We start from the raw sequence: 22,081 nt of genomic DNA on the forward strand, positions 1-22,081 counted from the left end.
GTCATTCTTTGATGAAAAGAAGTGCATGAAGTAAGCGAGGCACAGATGACTGGTTTAAGCCTGTCAGTTTCTGGAGAATTTCCCTTGATAAAACCCTTGATTCTTTATAAAAGCACAAACTGTAGGAGACTATATGGAAACTAGTTATATGACTGCATGATTTCATACATTCACACTTTAATATGTGATGAGACTGTGTGCCATGTTATGTATGACTGGATCCATTCAGATACAAGGTGGAAGTAAAAGTGAGGTGCAGAGAGCTAGTACACTAGAGTAACTTAGGAGCAGACGATGCCTCTTCAGACCAGTAAAAGAATGAGTAAATAGTTTGAATCAGCAATTGCATATTCCTCCTGTCCAGAACTAAAGAGTTAGCTCTATGTTCTCTTTTCTGATGGGACACTCATGATTAAGAAATAGAAAAACGAATGTCAGGCTTCAGCCTATTAAAACCCCGTTTTCCTTCTCACCACACTGAAAGAGATGTCAAAGACAAAATAGCATTGCTAAGGAAAGGGGAAAAAAAACCACACCATCACATCCAAAAATAATGAATCATCATTTAAAAAGCATTGCCAGCTTCAGGCAACTCTTTCACTTAAAATCACAAGACAGGGTCTTGATCATTAAGTTGTGAAATAAACATTACCTGTTACGAAAAGACTTTCTTCCACTAAATGTATTTTCTTCAGAGGAAGAAGAAAAAATAATAAACCTGTTTTCTGACATACTTCTGTAATAAAATATAGAAAAAAGTCAGTTTCCAAGTTGCCAACCTACACCGAAAGGGAAAAGGATTTAAAAAATAATAATCCTATCCATAAATATTAAATATAAAAAGATTTCCTAGTTAATAGACACCATTTAGGACATAGGCTGACTATGGAAATAACTTTGCAATCTTGTTTTCCTTTCTTACTAGCTATAATTGGTGTAACTTGGGAATTATAGTGTGTATGTATGAAGGGAATAGTTAAAGTTACAGATACTCTTCTTTTGATATTTCCTAACCTTTGAGTATTATCGTATTTATATTGTAATTTTATATCCATATAATATTTAAAATTAGACAAATCGACATCTTGGGTGCATTGAGGTTTTTAAATACTTTATTTTGGCATTTTTCTGTAGCCAGTAATTCTCTTGGAACAAGATCAGAGCCATCATCGGATGAGCCTTCTTCCTCAGGGAACAGCAGTGAAAATGCTACACGGCCAGCGCAGCAAGATGAAACTACTTTATCAAATGATTCAGTGGAGCAGGAGTTAAACCCTCAGAACTCTCTTGTTACCAGCTGAGGTGTAGTTTTCTTAAGGTTGATATTCTATCAGGATGATGGGATATGAACAACTACAACTGTAAGAACTGGCAACCAACCCTATTAATGGCATTAATAATGCAGCCCAACAGCCAAAATCCACTGAACTAATTTCTCTACTGTAACTTTAAAAAAAACACCCCTACAATAACTTTAACAGTCCAAACAGAGAATACAGCTTATCTCGCTATACCCAACATATGATCATAGTGTACTGTATTGAAGGATTACAAGAACACAGGCACACTCTTTACCTAATTGAAGAATGAGGTAAGCTCCCACTGGTTTTGATGAAGAAAATATCTTACTCAGATGTCTAATAACTTATTAGGTGGCCTTTACTTCATTTGAGCTTACCTTAAAATTACCAGAGTTTTATGAGTTGGAAGCACGGAAATGATGTAAGAGTGAAACCCAGCCACCTAGTTCCACTTTCCAAATACCATGGAACACCAGCCAGGACTTCGGTACAGTGATAACAATTACTTTCTTGACATCTTACATTCCATCCTAGCTCTTTTATGCAGAAAGTATTTTCTTTTGAAACAAAAATACTGGGAAGATTTGCAATATGATCATAACGTAGTCCTATTGACTGACTCTTGAAGTGTCAGTTTCATGAATGTCAGCCTTTTCCTGGGGCTACAGTTAAAGGGGTGTCAATTGGGTGTCCCACCCCACCCAAGAGCCACTGATTAGAGAAAGAGTCCTTACTAGATAAATAAAAGAATATTTAAATGTAACCAGGTGACATGAAGTGAGTGAAAAATTTGTTTTCATTTCTTACATTTCATGTTCTACCATACCTTTTCAACACAAGAGTTAAAGTGACAATTTATTTGATAAACATTAGATGGGATAATGAGTATAGAGTGCAAACATCTTCTGTGTGATTTAAGGCTGTGAGGTAAGTGGCTGTAGGAGAGGTCTGACCTTTAAAGCAGGGGTGTATGCACCTCTGCAAAATTATTTAGATCACAGTCTATCAACTGCATCAATCTATGCATTACTATTGAGGGTTAAGTCCACTCTCCTTGCACTACATTATTTACTCTTGTAAATAAAAATATTTTTCTAATTCAGCCTAAATGTGAAGGATTTTTTTTTAAAACACCTTCCAGGTGAGAGTCTCTTATAGTATCTTACCGTTGCACATTTTGAGGAACATGATCTAGGTGTCTGCTTTCTTAGCTTCAAAGAGGGCAGTCAACCACTACTTTCTTTGAAGAACACAGCATTCTCACAGAACAGACCTGGAGGACATTTTGGCAGTCAAAAAGTAGCAGTTTTCAGTAGGAAGGGAATGAGTTAAATGGGGAAAAAATGCAAAAATTGAATTATATAAACAAGTTACATATCAGCGTATATTCTCCAAAGAACTAAAAATTCCAAAGTATTCTGAGTTGCAGCTTTGAGCCAAGCATTTTAATTTTACCAATTTTTTAAACACAGGCATATGGATATTTTAAGAATTCTCCCAACTTCACGTTTGTCACCTAATAAGAGAAAACATTGTGCATTTGTAATAAAACTGGGGTAGGGTGAAATCGTGATCCCAAAACTCTTGCAAAAAGTATAGCCTCTGAAAACAAATAATTGTCACAAAATAGGCATGAAGTTATGTACCAAATATCCCATCTAGAGTGGTCACACACAAAAAAAATACTTGAATGTGCAAATAGCAAGCCATGCCATTTAGTAAGCTGTGCAAAATGTATTTTATTACATATGCCATAGTCACAAAAGCAACTGTCCCTAAAGAGAAAAATTGCCCCCCCCCTTTTTTTTTTTTAAATGCCCTAGTAAAATATTAATCCCATGGAAGCTCATTAATGGTGATATGATTGGAACCCCTTTGCTGAAATCACAGAGGTCGTTGAGTTCCTGTATTCCAGGTTGTGTTGATATATAAATAAGTGTTAGCAGTTGGGCTGACCGCGTTGTCCTTTCCAAAGTCTGTCCATGTTTTCAGCTTTATTAGTGAACTGACTAGAGGCGGCTTGCCAGAAGTGCTATTTCACATCTATATTTCAGAAGGCAATTGATAAAACTGCCCTATATTTCTTGACGCCAGCAGTTAATAATCATGTCTTTGTTTATTGTAACCATTACAGCAGAATTCCTATCAAAGAATATTTAACACAAAAATATGTTAAGATAAAGTGGCACCACTTAAGGTGGAAGTAATAATAAATTACCCTTCACAGATCTGATTTATAGAAGGCTATTATTTGACAACCTAGAGAATTATGTAGTTCCCAGGGAGAAGGAGAGGATGGTTAGTTAAAGCAGTGACATAATTCTACAACATGTGCAAGGAAACCCAAAAAGAAGTTGTTTCAACTTAAAAAAAAAAAAAAAAAAGAGATTTTGATAGAACAAGGCCAGTGCAGTTTATAGTTCTTGAGCACATATTGAATTGTCAGGATGGCAGTGAGAAATATTTAAAGAAAAAAAATCAGAAGCATAGAACTCTAGACTGGAATTCTGCGTGCTCATACACTTTTTACAGAAGCCCAGCCAGCTCAACAGCACAGCCTAGAAATAAAGGGTTTGCAAAACAGGTGGTGCTTAAGGCAGTGTAAGTGATGTACGTTTTCCCCTTTCTTTCTTGGTTCAAGCTTAGAATTATCTTTAAGAAGTAAGTTACAGACATAAAATAATTCTAGAGTCCTTATTTACAGAGTAGGTGCTGAATGATCTAAAGCTGATGTACGGTTTGTACCAACTAGGTAAATGTGTGTCACTGCAAGTGACAAAGGCTAGAAGTTCCTATGCACAATGTATCAAAATGCTACAATAAAAAAATACCACAGAATTAGATACCAATTACAGACAGGGAACATCAGTACGTGAAGGTAAACTTCAAAAATAAAGTCAGTGTTGGGTAGTTCTAAGTGGGCGACAGCCTGAAGATTATGTAGTAGGTGTTTCAAAGTGGTTATGCAAAACTTAAAGAAACTAAGGTTTGACTTACATACCAAGACAGTATCAGGACAGAACTGACTGCAGACATCCTTACGTGGGTGATTCTGTGACCATTGCATGATGCTGTTTCCCAGTCCATACAATGATGAACATTACACCCTAATATACAGGCATGAGCATGTGCTTACAGCTGCATATATATATATATGACACACACATGTACACACACATATATTAGTCCTGGTACTTGACGTATGTATTTCAAGTACATCTCCTACTGGGACTATAGTTTTTCCATCTGAGCTACGAGGAAAGCTCAAAGCTATGGGAAATACCTGTTATGAGATTAGTTTTCATACCCAATTCTTGTCCGCGTAACGTGTCCCCATTGACTAATGGACTATGGCATTTAGCACTGGATGACTGTTGGCCCTTATCTTGCATGAAGTGCAGTACGGAGATATGAAACAGGTTCAATAAGCTTTGGCTGAGGAACTTCCTCCCCACATCCTTTCTTCCCTGCCATAAATATATGAACTGAATTAAAAGACTGGGCCATAGAAAGAGAACAGAAGTGAAAGAGACAAGATGGTATTTTTGAAGAACAAGCCCAAGTGCAAGGAAGCTAAGGAATGACGAGGCAAGTCCAGGCATAGAGCAATTTCCTTGCTCTCTCCTAAGACATAGGCAAGAGAAACAATGCCTGAATAACTGAAATAACACAGTAAACAACAACAAAAAAAAGGCAGACACTGGGGTATAGACATGCTAGAAACATATCACAGCTTCCATTTTTTAGGAAACTAATTTTCCTAAGCTATTAAGGAACTAAATCCTGTGCCAGAAGGCCAACTTATTATTTACAGTAAAAAATGTCCAAGTCCATGCCTAAGTACATCTCTCTTATGAAGAGTTGCATATGGGTTCATGCAGGTGAGAATCAGAAGAAAAAAAAGAGTAATGAGTAACCCAAATGGGAAGGAAGAGATAAGTTACCTAACTGCAGTCCATGGAGTTTATGCATATATAACTAAAAGTTAGATGACGTGTTTGCAAAGAGCTTGCTATAGATTAGATGTTCTGAAGCAGTGAGGTTCCAAACAGAAATTGCCACAGCGCTTATGTGCCCCTTGGCTTACAGGACGTGGGTTGCTTGGTAAATGCCATCAGATACTTACCTTTGTCATCAGTGATTGTTCCTCTCCTCTAACATACCCATTGACCTTGATTCTGTCCCCTGTTCCCATCACCTGATTCTTGGTTTTCTCCCTTGTTTGTCCCTGTTGACATCTCTCTTTGATCACCTGTCAGCTTTCCAGAAAGCTCCTAACACTCAGCATTGCTGTTTGTTCGTGTCAGTTCCACCTGGTGAACGGCAATAAGCACAACTTGGTTAGCAGGGCCTAGCACTATTTTATAGGCAGTTTGACAGAGTAGAAACTGAGAAACCTACTTGACTTTTTCCTTCTGTTCATTATGGCCTTGAGTCATGGATTTACACAGCAAGTGTCTCTAATTTGCTTCTAAACTTGCACAATCTCCAGCTAAATTCATACTAATGAGCTAATGAAGGCCAGGCTCCACTCACCGCCTGGCCGTGAGAGGAAGTGGTAAAGCATGACCATCGTTAAACTCTTCCTCAGAATATGGGTGCCTCATGAGCTGCGTGTTGGGAGCAGCCCTGGTCCATAGAACCCCCTGGGCTGTGTCCCGACACTGTCGAGTGGGGTAAGACTTGAAGAGGCTAAGCTGGGGAGCACGGAGCCAGACAGCACAGATGCCCATGAGCCAGGGCTCACCACACACATCCTTAGGCCTTGCTCAGATTAAGTGGGCAGATGAACTGCCGGTTGGCTGCTGGCCTCTGCTTTGTGAGGTAGGGCCCCGTTACACCCCCCCCCCCCCCCCCCCCCAGTACCTATTGTGAGGTTAGAACTGATTTCTGTGATTCACCAACCCGTTTATCAATTCGTCCCTCCCAGCAGTCCCAACGTGTTCAGAGCTGTCTTGAAGACTTGCTTTCACGCGAAAGGTGTTTGTAGACGGTAAGACAGCCTTTCCAACACGCACTGCGGCTCACTGAAATGGTAAGTCAGAGCTTCCACTCACACTTCGCCTCGTTCCAGCAAGTTCACAGCACTGTTTTCCCCTTCTGCTCTGCAGAGCTGGTTAGTGGAAAGAATGCTGTCCCTGCCATCTCTGTCCCACACCAACTCCACGTGCTGTCCATGCCAAGGTTTGGAGGCTCGTGTCTGCTCCTTGATGTTGCATTGCTCCTCCAAGCCAGCTGCAGTTGCACATGAGCAGCTCTTCCAATTTCATTTTCAAGTCAACCACAGCACACTACTCTTAGAAAGAGTTAACCATATGAGCCTAGTTGGTAACGATACCAGTATGGGAAACCCAGATACACCTGCTCTAGTGAAAATAACCTAGAGCTTTCTACATTCTCCACAATTTCTCATATTTGTTTAACCAGAAATCTTTCCCCTAGTTTTCTGTTTTGTTTTTAATCTTTACTGTATCCGGTCCCAAACGATAATAAAGTATATGTTAAAAACACAGTCAACCTCCAGAAGCTCCAGTAGGCCAGTACTTAGAAGTTTATGTACTGACCTGAAAAGCTGCAATAATACAGAGACATGAATCCAAATATTCCATAGCCTAGAAGTAAGCATAGAGTAACTCTGGCCAAGTTCTTCAGATACCCATCTCAGACTAACAGATTCAGAAGCAGTGACTGATATACATTATAAGCACATACATGTCCTTAGAGAGGCTGAAACCCACAGCAGAAGTGGCAGCCACGCAGATACCCATGGCAAGTGCAGACAGCACCTCAGAGGGCCCAGGGGCGGTCTGGCAGCAGCCCTGCTGTGCAGCCCATTTCTCAGGCTCTCCTAGGGCAAGCTCTTCTGCCAGGCACGGCAGATACACCCTCTGTGCCTTTCCATCAGCAAAGCAAATAAAAACATCATTTTTTTTACCTGACATATCCAGCGAGAAGCATGCAGGAGGTCCCTGGTGCTCAGATACCAAGGAAGAGCATTGTGACAGACTCGGCCGCTCTCTGATATTGATGCTGATATCAGAGACAGAAAATAACTTGTACAGCATTTTGAGTTAGGATATCTATGCAGCTTTCTAGGTAAGTTTTATTATCCTTTGTGCTAATCCAGTTAGCTAGGGGAAGAAATAAAAAAAAAATCAAACCGGGTTTATGACTCTCACAACTCTCCCCTACAACATGCCTATTTGTACCTTGTACCCCAGTATCATTATCCCAGGAACACTTAGATTCTCTTGCGATGCATTAAATGCTTAACAAGGGTATATTCATAAAATAAAATCCCTCTTTGAAGGAAAGTAGTTTTTATGTTCATAACTCTGCCTATAAAAAAATAAAAATAAAAGTCACAAATTTGCCAGGCACTCAGTTACACCACCACCACCCCAACACACACACATGCGGGTGGAAGCAGAGCTTTGGATGCCTCCTGCTGCTTCCTGTGGCTGCTGTACATAATTCCAGAAGTGTTTGGAGGGCTGACGATGGGATGCCAAATTTAATGAAGGTCCCTACTGTGTATATCTAAAGATAAAAATCAGTCCTTTCACTGAAAACAGTAAAAGGCTTTTCCTGAAGTATTTAAAAGGTTGTGCTATCATTAACAATCACACCAACTGAACTTTTCTGTCCTAGGAGCAAGAGATGACTTTTGGAGAAGATACACAGTATCAATGCTACTTCACTGATGATTAGTCTAAAACTTCAGCGTTTGTCTCACCCTTGATCCCCTCAACATACAAAACCATCCTGCCAGAATCTGATGATTTGAGTTGAGGCTAGCTTAAAGGGAAAAAGAAAAAAAAAAAAGCCTTTTTGTTTGTTTGAGTGTGAATAAACTGACTTCCAGCAAGGAAGCATGGGAGAAAAGATGAAGGGATAAGGTGCACACACGTGCACACAAAACCAACCCCATTTCACAATGACTGGAGACCTGAGAGTCCCCAAAGCCTTCCACAGTCTCCATCATTCCCCCATCCAGAAAGGGAAGAGCAGTTCTCTGGGGTTTTACTGCCATTCACTGATAAATGCTGTGACTTCGTTGCAATGGCAGAAGTCCACATGTAGCACCAGTCAAGACAAAGCAGTTCAGAGATGATTCATCGGGGTAGTTGCTCGCATGGGCTATCCCAGGCGCTATCAGCAAGTTATCTCAGCAGCAAAGATCAAGTAGAGGTTTACTGTCCCTTCTCAGCCCACTGCTCCGGACAAAGGTTCAGCGTAGTACTTGGACCTGCTGGAGCTAATAAGCTGTGCCAGGTCTCTGGTGTTGGCTGGTAATGCTGCAGGGAGCAGCGCAGGGTTTGAACACACATTTCTGTCTGTAATCAGACCAGGGTACAACTGGACTGTGATCTGGAGCTCTTACCCTGGGAATCTGCCATACTGGTGGTCTTGCCACAGCTCTTGTGCCACCAGCACCAACCTATATCTCAACCATTCAGGCTAGTCCATGCTTACACGCATTTGCTGGCACAGGTAAAGGAAAATCATGAGGTGCATTATCTATATTGCAAGACAATTTTATTTTTTTATCTTCATCAGATTGAGGTCACTGCGTCATTCTTGCAGCATCCTGCAAGACTTTAAAGAACGTGTCCTCAGGATTTGTGTTCTGTGCCTAATTCTAATAAATTAAATTGTTCCTTTGGACTTTTGACTTCCAGCTCTGACATCTTACACGTTCAGCAGGACAGATTCAGACAGCGAAAGGTTTACTGCTATAGGAGGACTGGACTTTATGCCACTTTGTAAGTGAAGCAGAATGGTCCAAAGCAGTTCCCCTCACCACAGAAAGAAACATCACATAACTGTACATGCGTTTTGAAACCGAAAACAGAATTAATCCATTAGATTTGACTAAACGCAAGCCTTCAGGGGAATCTTTTTCCTGTCCACACATCATGGGATAAAGGCCCAGAGTCCTCGGCAAGTGTGAGTAGCCAGGAGTTGGATCACAAATTTGGAATCTGAATGCCCAACCTTAGAAATATATATATAGTTCTAGTAATTCCATGAAAGTAATACTCAGGTGGTCAATTTCAACAATTCAGAATAATTAAATCCCCAGTCTAAAACTTTTTCTGCCTTATAAATTGGAATTTAGACACCTAATTTTTGTTGGTCTGCAATTATAAGCCCTTGAACACATTTGAAATACCTGTCTTTTTTTTTTTTTTTTCTCCTAATTTTCAGCAGCATTCTTTAAGAAGACTCATCTAAGAAACAGAGGAGCTCAGAGATATTTGTGGTACATGTTTTTGACTAACTTTGATTACAGCTTCTAGGTACTGTAAAAGCTCAATGTTTTGTGTAGCTGCTCTAGTGCCTATGATGCCCACGAACCTGCTACTCTACTGATACCACTTATTTAAAAAAAAAAAGTGGGGGGGACACTTAATACAATGATACAGCTGTGTGATTATGCTACTGTCTTTGTAAAAAAATGTATACAGCTTTTTTTTATTATAAAAACAACTTTGTGAGTGGAGAACCTACTACAGATGAAGCATCATTCCATAACCTCTTAGTCCAAGGAGGTTCATGCCTACATCTGTCACTTCACAGGAGGCTGCCCTGCCTCTACAAATCATGAGATGTCAGACAGGTGACAGTCCTGACAACGTCACCTACTGTACTGAGAGCAGCCAGCTCCTGTACGGCCCCAGCAGGATGCTTCCCCATCCCTTTTACTGGTGGTGCCCAACCTGGGACACATGCACCTAATGCTCCTTCCAAAAGGACAGCAGGAGAAATGCATCCACCACCTGCCCATTACACCAATAGCTCCTGTGTCAGCAGCCTAAATTTAATTTTTTTTTCCGCTTAGAGGTTTTGAGCCAGCCCCATACTAGCTCAGCCCAGGAGCAAGTCCCTGAAGCAGCACAGCCAACTCACACCATCCTGGAGGTGACAATCCATGCACACAATATTACCATGCGGTATATGGGCTATAGGACTTCCAGCTCTGTTATAACTGGTGCTACAAGGGGCTGTTCTTCTATTAGCTTGCTTCTTTCCACTGTCCTCCACGTGATCTTGGAAAAAAATTAAAAACAAAGACCTACCCAGCAAACACAAGTTCAGCGACCCTCTCTGAGCCACAGCTCTAACTCAGCACGAGACTTGTCTTCTACCCAGTGATATTTCCACAGGTCACCTCCACACATAGGCGAGGCAATCTGGGGACAAGATCCTTACTCCCAGGCGCTTAGAGTCATAGAACTGTTAAGGTTGGAAAAGCCCTCCAAGATCATCTGGTCCAACCACCCCCCCCACCACCAATATCACCCACTAATCCGTGTCCCTAAGCACCACGCCCTTGCCACTGCTTCTCCTGACCACTGTATCCCATCTTGCTCTTCACCCAGATGCTGCATACAGCTTGCATCTCTGTGCCTTCACATGCCAGATTTCTAAAGAAGAGGTTTTCTCGTCTGTTTTCTTGTTTGTCTACAGACAAAGTTCCCAGCACCTCCTTTACTGCAACTTATCTTTTAGATAAGTTGTCCACGTTGTGCAGTGATAACTAGCAATATTTAGCCACGTTTTACATCTCCTTATCTGCACAACAAAAAATATGAGCTTCCTTCACAAAGACAATCTTTTTCTTCTATGTTTAAAGTACAGAAATCCAACCCACAGCTCCTAAGGCATTATAGTAGCAATGAGCAATAAGTACATGCAGATACCTACTGTCTTACTTCCTCCCTACCCCACCCCAGGAGAGAACAAAGTCTTAACTAAAATTTATCCTCACATCCAGTACACAACTATCAAGGATTTCAGACTTGGATTGTACAGGACACCTTCACAGGAATTAACTCACAACCAGGGAAGGGGAATAAATACTTAATGCTCATGCAATAAATATTGAGAAAAAGATCCTCACCGGTTACATTTTTCAGAACACCACTGATGCGCCCAAGCAGAACTATTCTCACCTTCTACCCAATCTCCTGTGGTTCAAGAACATACTCAATCTGAACAGAAACCTTCTGAGCTAGTAAAAAATTCAGAAAAATTGACTGTTGCTTAACCCCCCCCCCCAGACACACACACACAACTCTTACTTCTCCATTAAACCATTAAGCAGCCACAGATTCAGACTATATATCTCTAAAGCCAACTTTGCCTACCACAAGCTAATCTTCTGAAGCTTAAATAGATAGTAGTTTCTGATTCACATCCTTAAACCAGAAGTTGACTTCTAATTCAGAGATTTTTCTTCTTATTCAGTTACTTTCCAGCTGTTTTCAATCACTCCCTTTTGCTTTAAAACATCTCCAGGTGTGCACCAGGAGCTGATATAGCTAGCTCAGATGGTTTGTCTCTATAGAGCTGAAAGACAGAAAGCTGGAAGGCTACTTGAAGCTTTTAAGGGGGGGAAATTAAATAAATAAATAAATCCCAGCCCATATTGAGTGATGTTCATTTGTAACACATTATATGTTAGGTAACATTTTAAGTGTTCATTTATTATTTTTCATTTCCACATCAAATGTTTTGGGTTGGGAGGGACCTTAAAGACCACCCAGTTCCTACCCCTGCCATGGGCAGGGACACCCCCCACTAGACCAAGTTGCCCAAAGCCCCATCCAGCCTGGCCTTGAGCACCTCCAGGGATGGGGCATCCACAGCTGCTCTGGGCATCCTGTTCCAGTGCCTCACCACCCTTACAGTGAAGGATTTCTTCCCTATATCTAATCTAAACCTACCCTCTTTTAGCTTAAAGCTATTGCCCCTTGTCTATCACGACATACCCTTGTAAAAATTTCCTCTCCGAATTTCTTGTAGGCCCCTATTTCATTTGTTTATTTGCACGTCTGGAAATATACGTGGATATTTAGAAAACAACTGCACTTATGATATCTTACACAGCACCAGTTATCCTACCAGTCATTCACAGACCCAAGAAATGCCTGTCCTGCAGAACATACATTCAGGCATAGCTGCACTTAGAAAACCGTGTCCCATGGAGACCATCGTCAGTGCCTGTTCCTGAGGCAATGCCCCCAGTCCAGGTGAAGCAATTTTAAATTCTTCTGTGATTTGCATCTGGGAGGACTGCCAGGACATTAACAGATAGTGTTGAAATGGCCCTTCCTTCTGCTCAGACGGGAGGCCCATCAGCAGCACTGGGACACTTTCCATTAACTGTAGGCTGCCTTGTTGAACGTACACCGAAGGGATTTTGCTGCCCAGTCTCGCTTGTAATCTTCTTAAAGTTTTGCAATAATGTTAAATTTTATGTGAAAGCACTAGGTGTTCACTCTCTAGTGAGGAAAAAGGCATTCCACAAAACTGATCTAACATTTCTTTGGGACCAAAGCAAGCCAAACTGAAATTAATCTACCCTCAGCTTTAATCTGCTTTGACCTTTTCCTCTTGGGCTGATTAATGACTCCGGAGAGAAAATTCTTTCCTGTAAAGCAAATACTAGCATTGTAAAATACAGTAGCTTCCTTGTGTACCACATGATTTCCATGTCGCTGACAGAGATCCCTTCCTCAGGCTGTGTGTGCTTAACTCTTCTCCGTGGCACTGCTACGGAGGGGGGCAGGATCTGTCCCAGTAAAACAACTGAGGTAAGTGGGAATCAGCCTTGCAGGCAGCGTTTAGCCATTAATTACTTGTCTATGGTGATGGATGAAGCATTTGGGCATGGCACCAGCTTTTAGAAAAATGGCAAGAGAAAGAAGAATCTGTCCAGGCCAGGCCCAGGAACCGGGGTACACTCAGTGCCCGACACCTGCACCGTGCTAGGTGAACCCTGGCTGCTCGCTCCTGCCGCATCTCCTGGTTCCTCACTGTGCCTGACCTGGGTGTTGTACAACAGCCAGCCCTCCTCACCCAGTGCTCTGGATGCCTCTCACCAGATTTCAGCAGTTATTTATTTCCCAAAGTGCTCTGTCTGGCCTAACAGCCACCTGAAGCCTGAGACTTAACAATTGCTACTGATACCTACTCCCCTCTCTTTATATTTTCTTCTACACTTACACCCAGTATCCTTTCTTCCTGTGGGGAAGCACGTCATGATCCTAAACTGTCAATCGGGTTTGCCAGCCAGGAAATAAACCCTGCAGGCACCCAGGGCTAGCCTCTGCTCAATCCCACAGCACCGCGTTTTGATTCACAGGCCAACCCCAACAAAACGGGTGCAGCTATACCAACACGCAGTGCTGACAGCCAGCGCACCAACACCTCTCTGTGTGCGTGTACCTTAGGAGAGATGGCCAGGCTACCATCCTGCACAAGGAGAAAGGTCTCCTCAGTCACTTCCCAAGCAGTGCCCACGATGAAGCCCTGTTCATGAGGTGCCCCTGAACACCTGTGGTTGTTTTCCCTCCTCGTGGGCCTCAGCAAACGCTTTGAGCCCACTTTATTGAGGGCTTTGTTGAGATTGTGAATGTATGGGGGGTGGTCTCCTACCTGATTAGGAGGTGTGGGCTGGAGATGTTCCTTCACATCCATGATCGTGAGGTGTCTGGGGACTACCAGCTCCATAAACCTGGGCTTAGGATGCCTTACTAAGTGCTTACTACGTGTTTTGTTTTACTCCAGGGGAGTAAAATGGATTCCTTTCCCTGTACCTCAAACTAGTGTTGAAATTGCTGATGATGAATCCAAAGTGATCTCTGCCTGCTGTGATGCACACGCAGTCATTTAACCACCTGGTCCAACCTGTCACCCAGCCCCAGTGTTAAATTCACCTCATCTGCCCCCAGAAGTCAGCTGCGTTTCAGAGCTGTGTTCCCCCAAGCCCTGCTCCTGTTTTGTGGTTCCTTATCCCCCAGCATCCCAGGCTTGCAATGGAGGAGAAAGGTAGGAAAAAAATGAAATATCATTCACTGCCCCTATTTTTCCTAAGCTGGGTGAACATTGCCTTGGGATTTCCTTGTTTCAATGCCATTGTCGTGCTTGAAGGGAGGGGAGAAGAGCACACAGGACTGAAGGCAGAGATGGGATCCCACCTGAGCTACAGTGAGATGCTTGCTTTTTTCCTGTTGCCTTCTCCTTTTCCCTTTCTTAGAGAGATGTCAACTGTGAGGGAAGCGAGGATAGGCCCAGGCTGGCCGAAGAAGGCAACCAGGCTAAGCAGGACAAACGTAGACCTCTTAACTTTCTTTCATCTTCCCCCATGAGAGCCCCTGACCTGAGCCTGAGCTGGCCAGGCTGCCTTGCCAGGCCGCGCAGTTTGGAAATGGCTGAGAGCAGGACAACCACCACACCGCCGGGCCATGGACTGAGCTGCGTAGCTCTGTCCTGACCTCAGATGGCTCAGCTGGAGACGGAGACACTGAAAGCATTTCGGAAAGACCACAGCAGGAGAACATCTGGCGAGAGCTGGCCCTGCTAGGTTCACACTCGGTGAAGAGCGCTGCGACCATCAGCAGACATTTATTGATAGGTACTTCTAAAAACATCTTCTCAGGCGATGTAACAGCTGGAAGCAACAAGCAAGAGCAGATATTGTATGTATATATTATACAGCAACAGCAAAGCTGGCTCTCTGCTGGCAATCATTTGAGATCCAGTGCCTGAGGCCATTGCATTAGTCAGTTAAAATAGGGCTTAATGCTATCCTAGTTTACACGTGCACAAACTTTCCTAATGTCAATTACGGTTGCACGTTGCCTAACCAAGGGCAGCACTTGGTCCGTAAGTTGTTTGCATGCCCTGTAATTTATACTTTTTGTACTCGGTAAAAAAAATATACAACAATCAGCTGAGCTATTGGTTGCAAAACATCTTCTCCTGTAATTACCCTGATTGTTTGTCACGGTAATGTGTCCTTAGACGTTGAGCAGTGTAAAAAGATTGATACACCCCAAAAGTGTAAATGGTAATTAGGAAATTTCATCAGGTGCTGAGTAAGATGGAATGTTTGTGACATTTTAATGCTAGCCTTTGCTCTGTTCCTCTGTCTTGTTGAGATACCTAGATGTCAGTTGTTGTGGGAGATCTGTTTGGGGGCAGTTCAGTGAAAATCAGTATGTGTTCAGTATGCCAGTGCTCTGTTCTTTCATACAAATTATGGGTTTCCTTTGTAGTAAAATTGTAATAAAGGGACTAAGATCTACACAATATTCACTACAAAAATATCACAAGCAGGTTTACACTTACAGTGTCATGCTTTTGGCATGTACCAACAGCAGGAATGGCCATTAGCTAGAGGAAAAAAATATCTGGATGCAAATAAATCATGGCACGGAAGCACAGCCTGTGGAAATTGTGCAGTTGCAGTGTGGCCCAGCATTTCCATGAATGTGTATCAAGCATATCCTCCTTCATGAAACAGCTTGTGAAATAGTGGCTTTTTGCTTGGTAGTATTAATTTTTAATCTTTGGCTGACAGGATCAGATCCTTTGCTATTGCCAAGCTCCTGCCAGTGGTACCACACCAGGCTGCATGCACAAACAATCTGCTGTAAATTAGTGAGCAGCCTTTCTCAGCAGCATGGCCAGGGCTATTCTGGGGACCTGATGGGGTGCCAACCACTACAAGGTAAGCTGAAGGAAAAAAATGATGAAGAATTCAACCTGCATTTCTGATTAATGGGAATCCATCATAGTGGTCGTTAAGTGCAGTATCAAGAGAGTTTGGATCTGGGGGAAGTGAACGAGCAGCTTTGGCAGAGGGTTAGCAAAACCAGAAGCACCAGAAGGAGCCATGACCATCATGGTTAAGTCATAAGCAGAGAGGAAGAGGACTGATCCCAGTCACAGGATCAGGAGCAACCTGGCAATTAGCTGAAGCATTATTTTGAACATTTTAAAGGCTTCTGGCCAGTGCAGCACTTCAGCACGTATCTGTTGTTAAATACGGATAGGCGTCGCTGAACTTTGCCCTAGGTAGCTCTGCAGTCTGTTTGGAAACTGGGAGATGGATGGCACAACCTGTGCATGTTTCCTGGACGTGCTTTGATTCCTGATGGACAGTGAGTCATGGAGGCTGATGGCACACGGAATTGCAATATTTCTGCTTGAGTGTAAGAAGCTGTAAGTTTTAAATCATGGGCCTAGGGTGATTACTGCTTACATTTTAGAAGAAGACTGTTCATACTGTATTGCATAAATATTTATGTTATAAGAAATACTTCTGTTATCTTCATTTCACTAAAATATGGTATAGTTTGAAATGGCAGTTTTTTGGGGGGCTGCTTCCTCAGCTTCTGCTGAGCTTAGAATTAGGAAACCTAACAACCTTTTAAAATAATCTTTCAGGCATTTAAGGAGTACTTTTTATTTCTCTCCATCTCTTCATTTTAAGATCACATTTAATAAAAAAAAAAAAAGGCACGATGGCTATTTTTGCCTAGTCATAAGCCAGACGTCACTCATGTCAAGGGAAGCATTTTGGAAATACTCCGTGTGCCATCTTTCACGTAGAAGGGAGAATCTGAGCCTAGCACAGTGAAACAGGCCGTTTGCATCTGGTTGTTACAGAAGCCTTGGCTTTGGTCTCCTGTGCTTACCTTCACTGAGGACAGACTGCAGAACCCTGCTGGAAGATATTTCAACCTGTGCAATTGCACTGAGCAATTTTTTTTCTTCATATGAAAACCTTTATTGGAAACACAGCCCTCTGATGGGTTTCTTTAGTGCCTGGGGCTAACCTCAGTTCCTTTATGTTGTACTATGTTGTTCTGCAAGCTTCCATGATATGTATATAAACAGATAGTATGAAAAAAGTCTTCATTTTTTAAAATTTCTCTTTATTTTTACATTCGGTGCACGAGGACAGACAAGATGAGTATTCAGGACAAAGTATAAAGCCATATACTGTCCTAAAAACAGTAAAAGTGATAAAGTTTGAGAGTTTAAAAAAGTATTTTAGAAACAATGTATTTCCAGAATTCCTCATTACAGAAAATTCAAATCTTTTAGAAAAGCGGAGTTCAATATCCTTGTGCATTAAGCCATATGATGAAAGTATGTAGGTGTCTTCAATCCTTATTTTAAGAAATCTGTCTCTGCATTACAAACAATCTTTACGTAACCCATTGAAGGAGCCAACAGCCTCCATAATACGCAGTATACACAGTTACAAACAATTTAAAAAGTTATATTACAAAATATACAGTAGTTCCTTTTTACATTTTTATAGATAAACATTGCATAGTTTTCAAATACGTAATATATAACACAATCACATGAACCTCTTTCTGTATAACTTACGAAAAGTTCTGTACACTCAAATAATTATAAATAAAGTGTAAATATCTTTTGTTAAGAGCAGGGGGGGAAATATACCAGGACATTTTGTGCTGCCAAGTGTTAATCAGAAGTCGTTGTTTGGAATCTGCCTAAAACAAAGGCACAATATGGCCTGAAGTTCACCAGCAAGGAGAGAGTGAGAACTGAATATATCATATGGGAAATGTTACAATGAGGAACATAAAGTACTGGTAAGTCCAATCATAATTTTTACCCTGATTCTTTTACAAGAACTGCTTTTCCTCTAATGCTTTGCTGAAAGTTATCACTGTGTTTGATGGCTTTACTTCGAGATGCAAAATAAGGTGCATGTTAAGAAATGAGTAAGAGTAGATGAAAATGTTTCCTGTTTCAGTGGGTGTTCAATGGATGCTTAAGATAACTTTGAAATAATTCTGGATAATTTTCACATTTTTTTTCTGTAGAAACAGAGCATGGGAAATGCACGCTAGGATCTAAAGAAACACAGATCATGAAAGCATCCTGAACTGAGAATAAAATGAAGAACAATTATTGAAGATACCACAATTCCACTTTGAAAATGAGATGCTGACAAAATTCTGTTTGAACTACATGAAGGAGAAGGTAAATACTTTTCAAAAGAATAGTTAGGCGTAACTCTGCTCTGTTACTAAGCCTACAAGGAGCAGAACTACACCAAAATCAAATGCTTTTGGAAAATCACTCTGATTCTAAGCATTTTGTCATTGGCTCACAATTGTAGCAACAGTTGGACTCTCAGTATGAATGTAATTTGCAAACATGTTTTAGGCAACTTAGTTTGCCATTTTAAATGTCATCTTTAAAAGGAAATTAAAAAAAATCCCCTTCTAAAATGTGTGCTTACCTGATAGCTGAATGCAGCCTACTGATCCTAGTGCTTTGCATAAAACAAACTGTTCAGAAGTAAATGTGTTCTAGCAGCATTGAGTGGCTATGCTAAACTAAAGGTCTTCTCAGCATTTCCATTACAAACGTAATCTCACCTCAGCCATATACACTGGCTTTAAATTATACTGGTTGGCCTACACCCAACCACATGATTTTTTTTCTCTTAGTGGTTGGACCTCAGATATTATCCCGTGCTCACTCATATCTAAGCTATTGAAGGCCAGCAGAAGTACTCAATGCGTCTTTGAAATGTTCTTTTTCAGACACTGAAATGATGCCCTTTGTCAGTCCGTGATTCAGAGCAGTCTCATAAACATTTAGCAGAACATCAGTAATGGTAAGACCTAAGCACAAGCAGCTTCACACCAAGTGCTACACTACCTATGGATGGACTACAAGTGGCAATGACTACACTACCTATGGATTTTACAGGGGATTTGTAATGCTACATTCAATTGCCAGTAAAATTCACGTTATTTCCAAGGAGCATACAGGGATGGTGCAGAGTGAACACTCCTTTCTCACCATTAAATGCTACTCTATGTCCCGCACTAGCCATAATCTTCTCTCTGGGTTCCCTCTTTTGTAGCCCTAAAGCTACTCTTATAGCTCCACAGCTGCTCTTAAAGGTCATTTTGTGGCTCAGCCAGACGGAGCCATAGTTGCACACAGGTCTCTTGGCGTCAGCCCAGACTTGAGTGGCTCTCTCCACACCTACACCAGCCACTTGTCCTCCCTCCTGAACCATTCCTCTAATTGTGCCAGCGCAAGAGCTTGTGGGGTTACATGGTGAACAGGACTGGGGAGGACTATCTAGACAGAGGAATGGCCACGCAACCACATCCTGAGCCCATCAAGCTCTTTCATAGCCACTGTGTCTCCAAACCCAGTGCTTAACCTTCAGCAGGAAAAGGGATCAGCAATTAGTTTTTGGCCTTGAGCGTGAGATGACAAAAGACAACAGCTCCTGTCCCCAGTGTTACAGGAGACAGAGGGCTCAAAATGGGCTTATGCATACCCTTATGCCAGACCAGGACTCCCAGAGCTTCTGAGGGATGTCCCAGCATTTCACTTTCCTCCACACACGGACAATAGATTTTGCCTATATTGGGAATACTGTTTTCCATTTTGACTACTGCAGCCACTGCAGGCAGGCCAATGAAAATGCTTGGATGCTTTTTGTTAGTTTGGTTCTTTTTTTTTTTTCCAGAGCATCTGGGGTATCAAAGTAACTTTTGCTGAATAAGCCAATAGGCCAGAAAGGCTGTTCTACAGGTGCCTTGTTTGGTTGGTTGTTTTTTTTAATTAAGCTTGAATTGATCACATTCCTTTCATCCCTCTGTACATGGGACTACATCAGGATTTCTTTCATTTGCTACTGATAGCATTGGATGAACGTACAACACAGTAGATCCTCTGAAAGCAAATCTGTCTTTAGCTTTTCAAATGATCATAGATTTTCTAGGGACTCTGTCAAGCTTGTTTGACTCCATTCCTTGATGAGTGATATATCACTGGCTGCAGGAACCTAACAAAATGTTCACTCTGTCCTCAGTGCATTGTCCAAGATGGTTTTCAAGAGACTAACCATCCTATGCTGTATCTCTGTTGATCCGCTACTATAAGGCTGTGTTGTTTGTGCCTGTTTTTTCAACACAAGCTGCAGCTGGTGCCCTTCTTACACCTCTTTCTTCATCAGCCATTGCAATGGTGTTTTCATAAACCTCCATAGTTTTTAGCTGATTGTCTTTGGCACCCTCCTGTTCTGCATTGACTTTGCAGCACTTGCAGAAACCGCAGCAGTGTTTCCCACAGAAGGCAAGTGTAGACATAATCATATTGTCCCAAGGCTCTAGAGAGTGCATCCAGATGGGTAGGAAATCCCAGTTTTGGAGCTTCTCAGGCAGTGAATGTGGTCGTTTCGTCTGCATAATGTTAATTACAATCACAGCAATACACAGAGCAACCAAGGGAAGGCAAACACCCAAAAGGACTGGCCAGCCTGCCAGTGACAGACCAAATACAAACAAAGGCAAAAGAAAGAAGCAGACAAGAAGATAAAATATAGCAAACCATCTGTACTTGGCTGTTATGTTCCCCAAACTCTTGCACAACCGTATTGGGAGCCGGGTAAAAGGCAGCGGGTAAAATAGAATTATCCCAGAGACATTGAAGAAAAAGTGGCACAAGGCAATCTGAAAGAAAAAAAAAGTTTGAGAAGTTTGTTCCTACAAATGCCTTTAAATGCTCCTACCTACATAATAATAACTTGCAGTGGTGCTGACTTCATAATTTCCCTTCTCTTGCTCCTCACTTTTTTTTTCTTGTCTTCCACGCTATTTCACTGCCAGGCCTTTCCTGCACGAAGCAAGGACCGGGTAATACCTCATGCATTGTAAAGATCTAAACCTACAAACAGGCCATGGCATTTGGAAACAATGCAAGCCTAGAGGGGACAACAAACTGCCCTGCAGATGGAGAAGTTTTAAAATGCAGCTTTCCACTGCAAGAAATTGAGCCCACCAGAAATACAGCTGACAAACCAAGCAACAATCAGGAAACAGTTCTGTTGTTAGTAAGGCATGAGAACCACATGAGAACTGTTCATTACTAGGTTCTGCATCCCTAAGTTTTCAACTAAGAGATGGGAAGAGTAGATTAGATATTGTATACAGGTTATTGAGAAATTGCTAATTGTACGAACCTGGATTTTCCAAACAATTAGCAAAAAGTTTACAGGGCACTGAGGAGATTCCTGAAATGTGACTTTGTCTAAATCTTTTATGATCATTTGGTTTACATATTTCAAAATCCTTTCTAAAAAAATAAGCATGAAGAGACATGTACTTGCTAAAGCTTTCAGAAGTCGCTTGGACAGAATAAGCATACACTGAACAAAACAGTACATTCCCTGCTCCCATTATCTTATTTTTCTTTTATAACTGTTATCAGACTAAAGCAAACATGAACGTACTGGATTCTGATTTTTAGAGTACGTTATAAAAATAACAGGTTAACACGAGAGCTGAGGTTGGTCAAGATAGTATCTTCACGTGATTATATCTGTTCTGTCATGCCTGAGGACAATAAAATAACTTCTGTAATTTTCTTAATTTATTGTGGCTAGTAAAAAGCATTCATCCTATTCACAAAGGAGACTTCATTATCTTTTCACTCTTTGATGCAGAGGGTTCATTGAAATGTTATCTTCTGACTGGAATGTTCTTTACTGGATGGTAAATGGGAGCCCAAAGCCAGGCTGCCTACATCTCAAGTAGTATGAGGCAAAAAGAAATTCAATAGAAGCTGCCCAGATTAGATTTACAATGAGAATGTAGTTGTCATGATGCTCACTGCAATGTCACACAGGTTGACAACTTGCCATCTTATGAGTTTTAAAGCCTCCACTTAGATGACAGAAATCCCTGTATACTGCATGAACAGAGTTTGGGTCCTTTGCATGGAACTCAACATAAATTAGTAACCCTCGTAGGGAAAAGACAAGAGAGTTGTCAATGTGAGCACTGAATTCCAAAACACTAAGATCCCATGCTCTGCGGTCAAGTGGCCAATCCTGTCTGATTTCTGAATGAATTAATCAGATCAAGCTAAATTTACGAAAGCAAGATCTGACTATATATTGACATTCTAGG

The 22,081-nt window shown here is 41.6% G+C and overlaps 2 protein-coding genes and 2 long non-coding RNA genes across 16 annotated transcripts in view; 2 read left to right on the forward strand and 2 right to left on the reverse strand.

Moving 5' to 3' along the window:
- SEL1L3 (SEL1L family member 3) overlaps nucleotides 1-2,403 on the forward strand; it is a 37,863-nt gene extending 35,460 nt beyond the window's left edge. The window contains exon 24 of the mRNA XM_080590848.1: nucleotides 1,135-2,403. Within this exon, the coding sequence (XP_080446974.1) occupies nucleotides 1,135-1,301 (167 nt within the window). The 3' untranslated portion in view covers nucleotides 1,302-2,403. The remainder of the gene's footprint in view (nucleotides 1-1,134) is intronic.
- LOC308194698 lies at nucleotides 2,109-13,661 on the reverse strand. 5 transcript variants are annotated; one of them, XR_013950806.1, is made up of 3 exons: nucleotides 13,539-13,661; nucleotides 7,237-7,432; nucleotides 2,109-6,597 (listed from the first exon to the last, which is right to left on the reverse strand). It is a non-coding gene; the product is annotated as an uncharacterized lncRNA (long non-coding RNA). The 5 variants fall into 5 exon arrangements; XR_013950807.1 differs by lacking the exon at nucleotides 13,539-13,661 and adding an exon at nucleotides 11,209-11,424 and having other exon boundaries at nucleotides 2,109-6,592; nucleotides 7,237-7,331; XR_013950808.1 differs by lacking the exon at nucleotides 13,539-13,661 and adding an exon at nucleotides 11,209-11,424.
- On the forward strand, nucleotides 12,815-20,626 carry LOC308194695. Its single transcript, XR_013950803.1, has 3 exons — nucleotides 12,815-12,904; nucleotides 13,881-14,141; nucleotides 14,350-20,626. It is a non-coding gene; the product is annotated as an uncharacterized lncRNA (long non-coding RNA).
- Nucleotides 19,586-22,081, reverse strand: part of SLC34A2 (solute carrier family 34 member 2) — a 58,998-nt gene continuing 56,502 nt past the window's right edge. For all 9 annotated transcript variants that reach the window (XM_080590866.1, XM_080590865.1, XM_080590864.1 and 6 more), the window contains one exon: nucleotides 19,586-20,623. In XM_080590866.1, coding sequence (XP_080446992.1) covers nucleotides 20,048-20,623 — 576 coding nt within the window. In that variant the 3' untranslated portion in view covers nucleotides 19,586-20,047. The remainder of the gene's footprint in view (nucleotides 20,624-22,081) is intronic.

This window comes from Anser brachyrhynchus (genome assembly GCF_964034855.1).
Source record: "Anser brachyrhynchus genome assembly, chromosome: 4".
In the NCBI taxonomy this organism is placed as follows: domain Eukaryota; kingdom Metazoa; phylum Chordata; class Aves; order Anseriformes; family Anatidae; genus Anser; species Anser brachyrhynchus.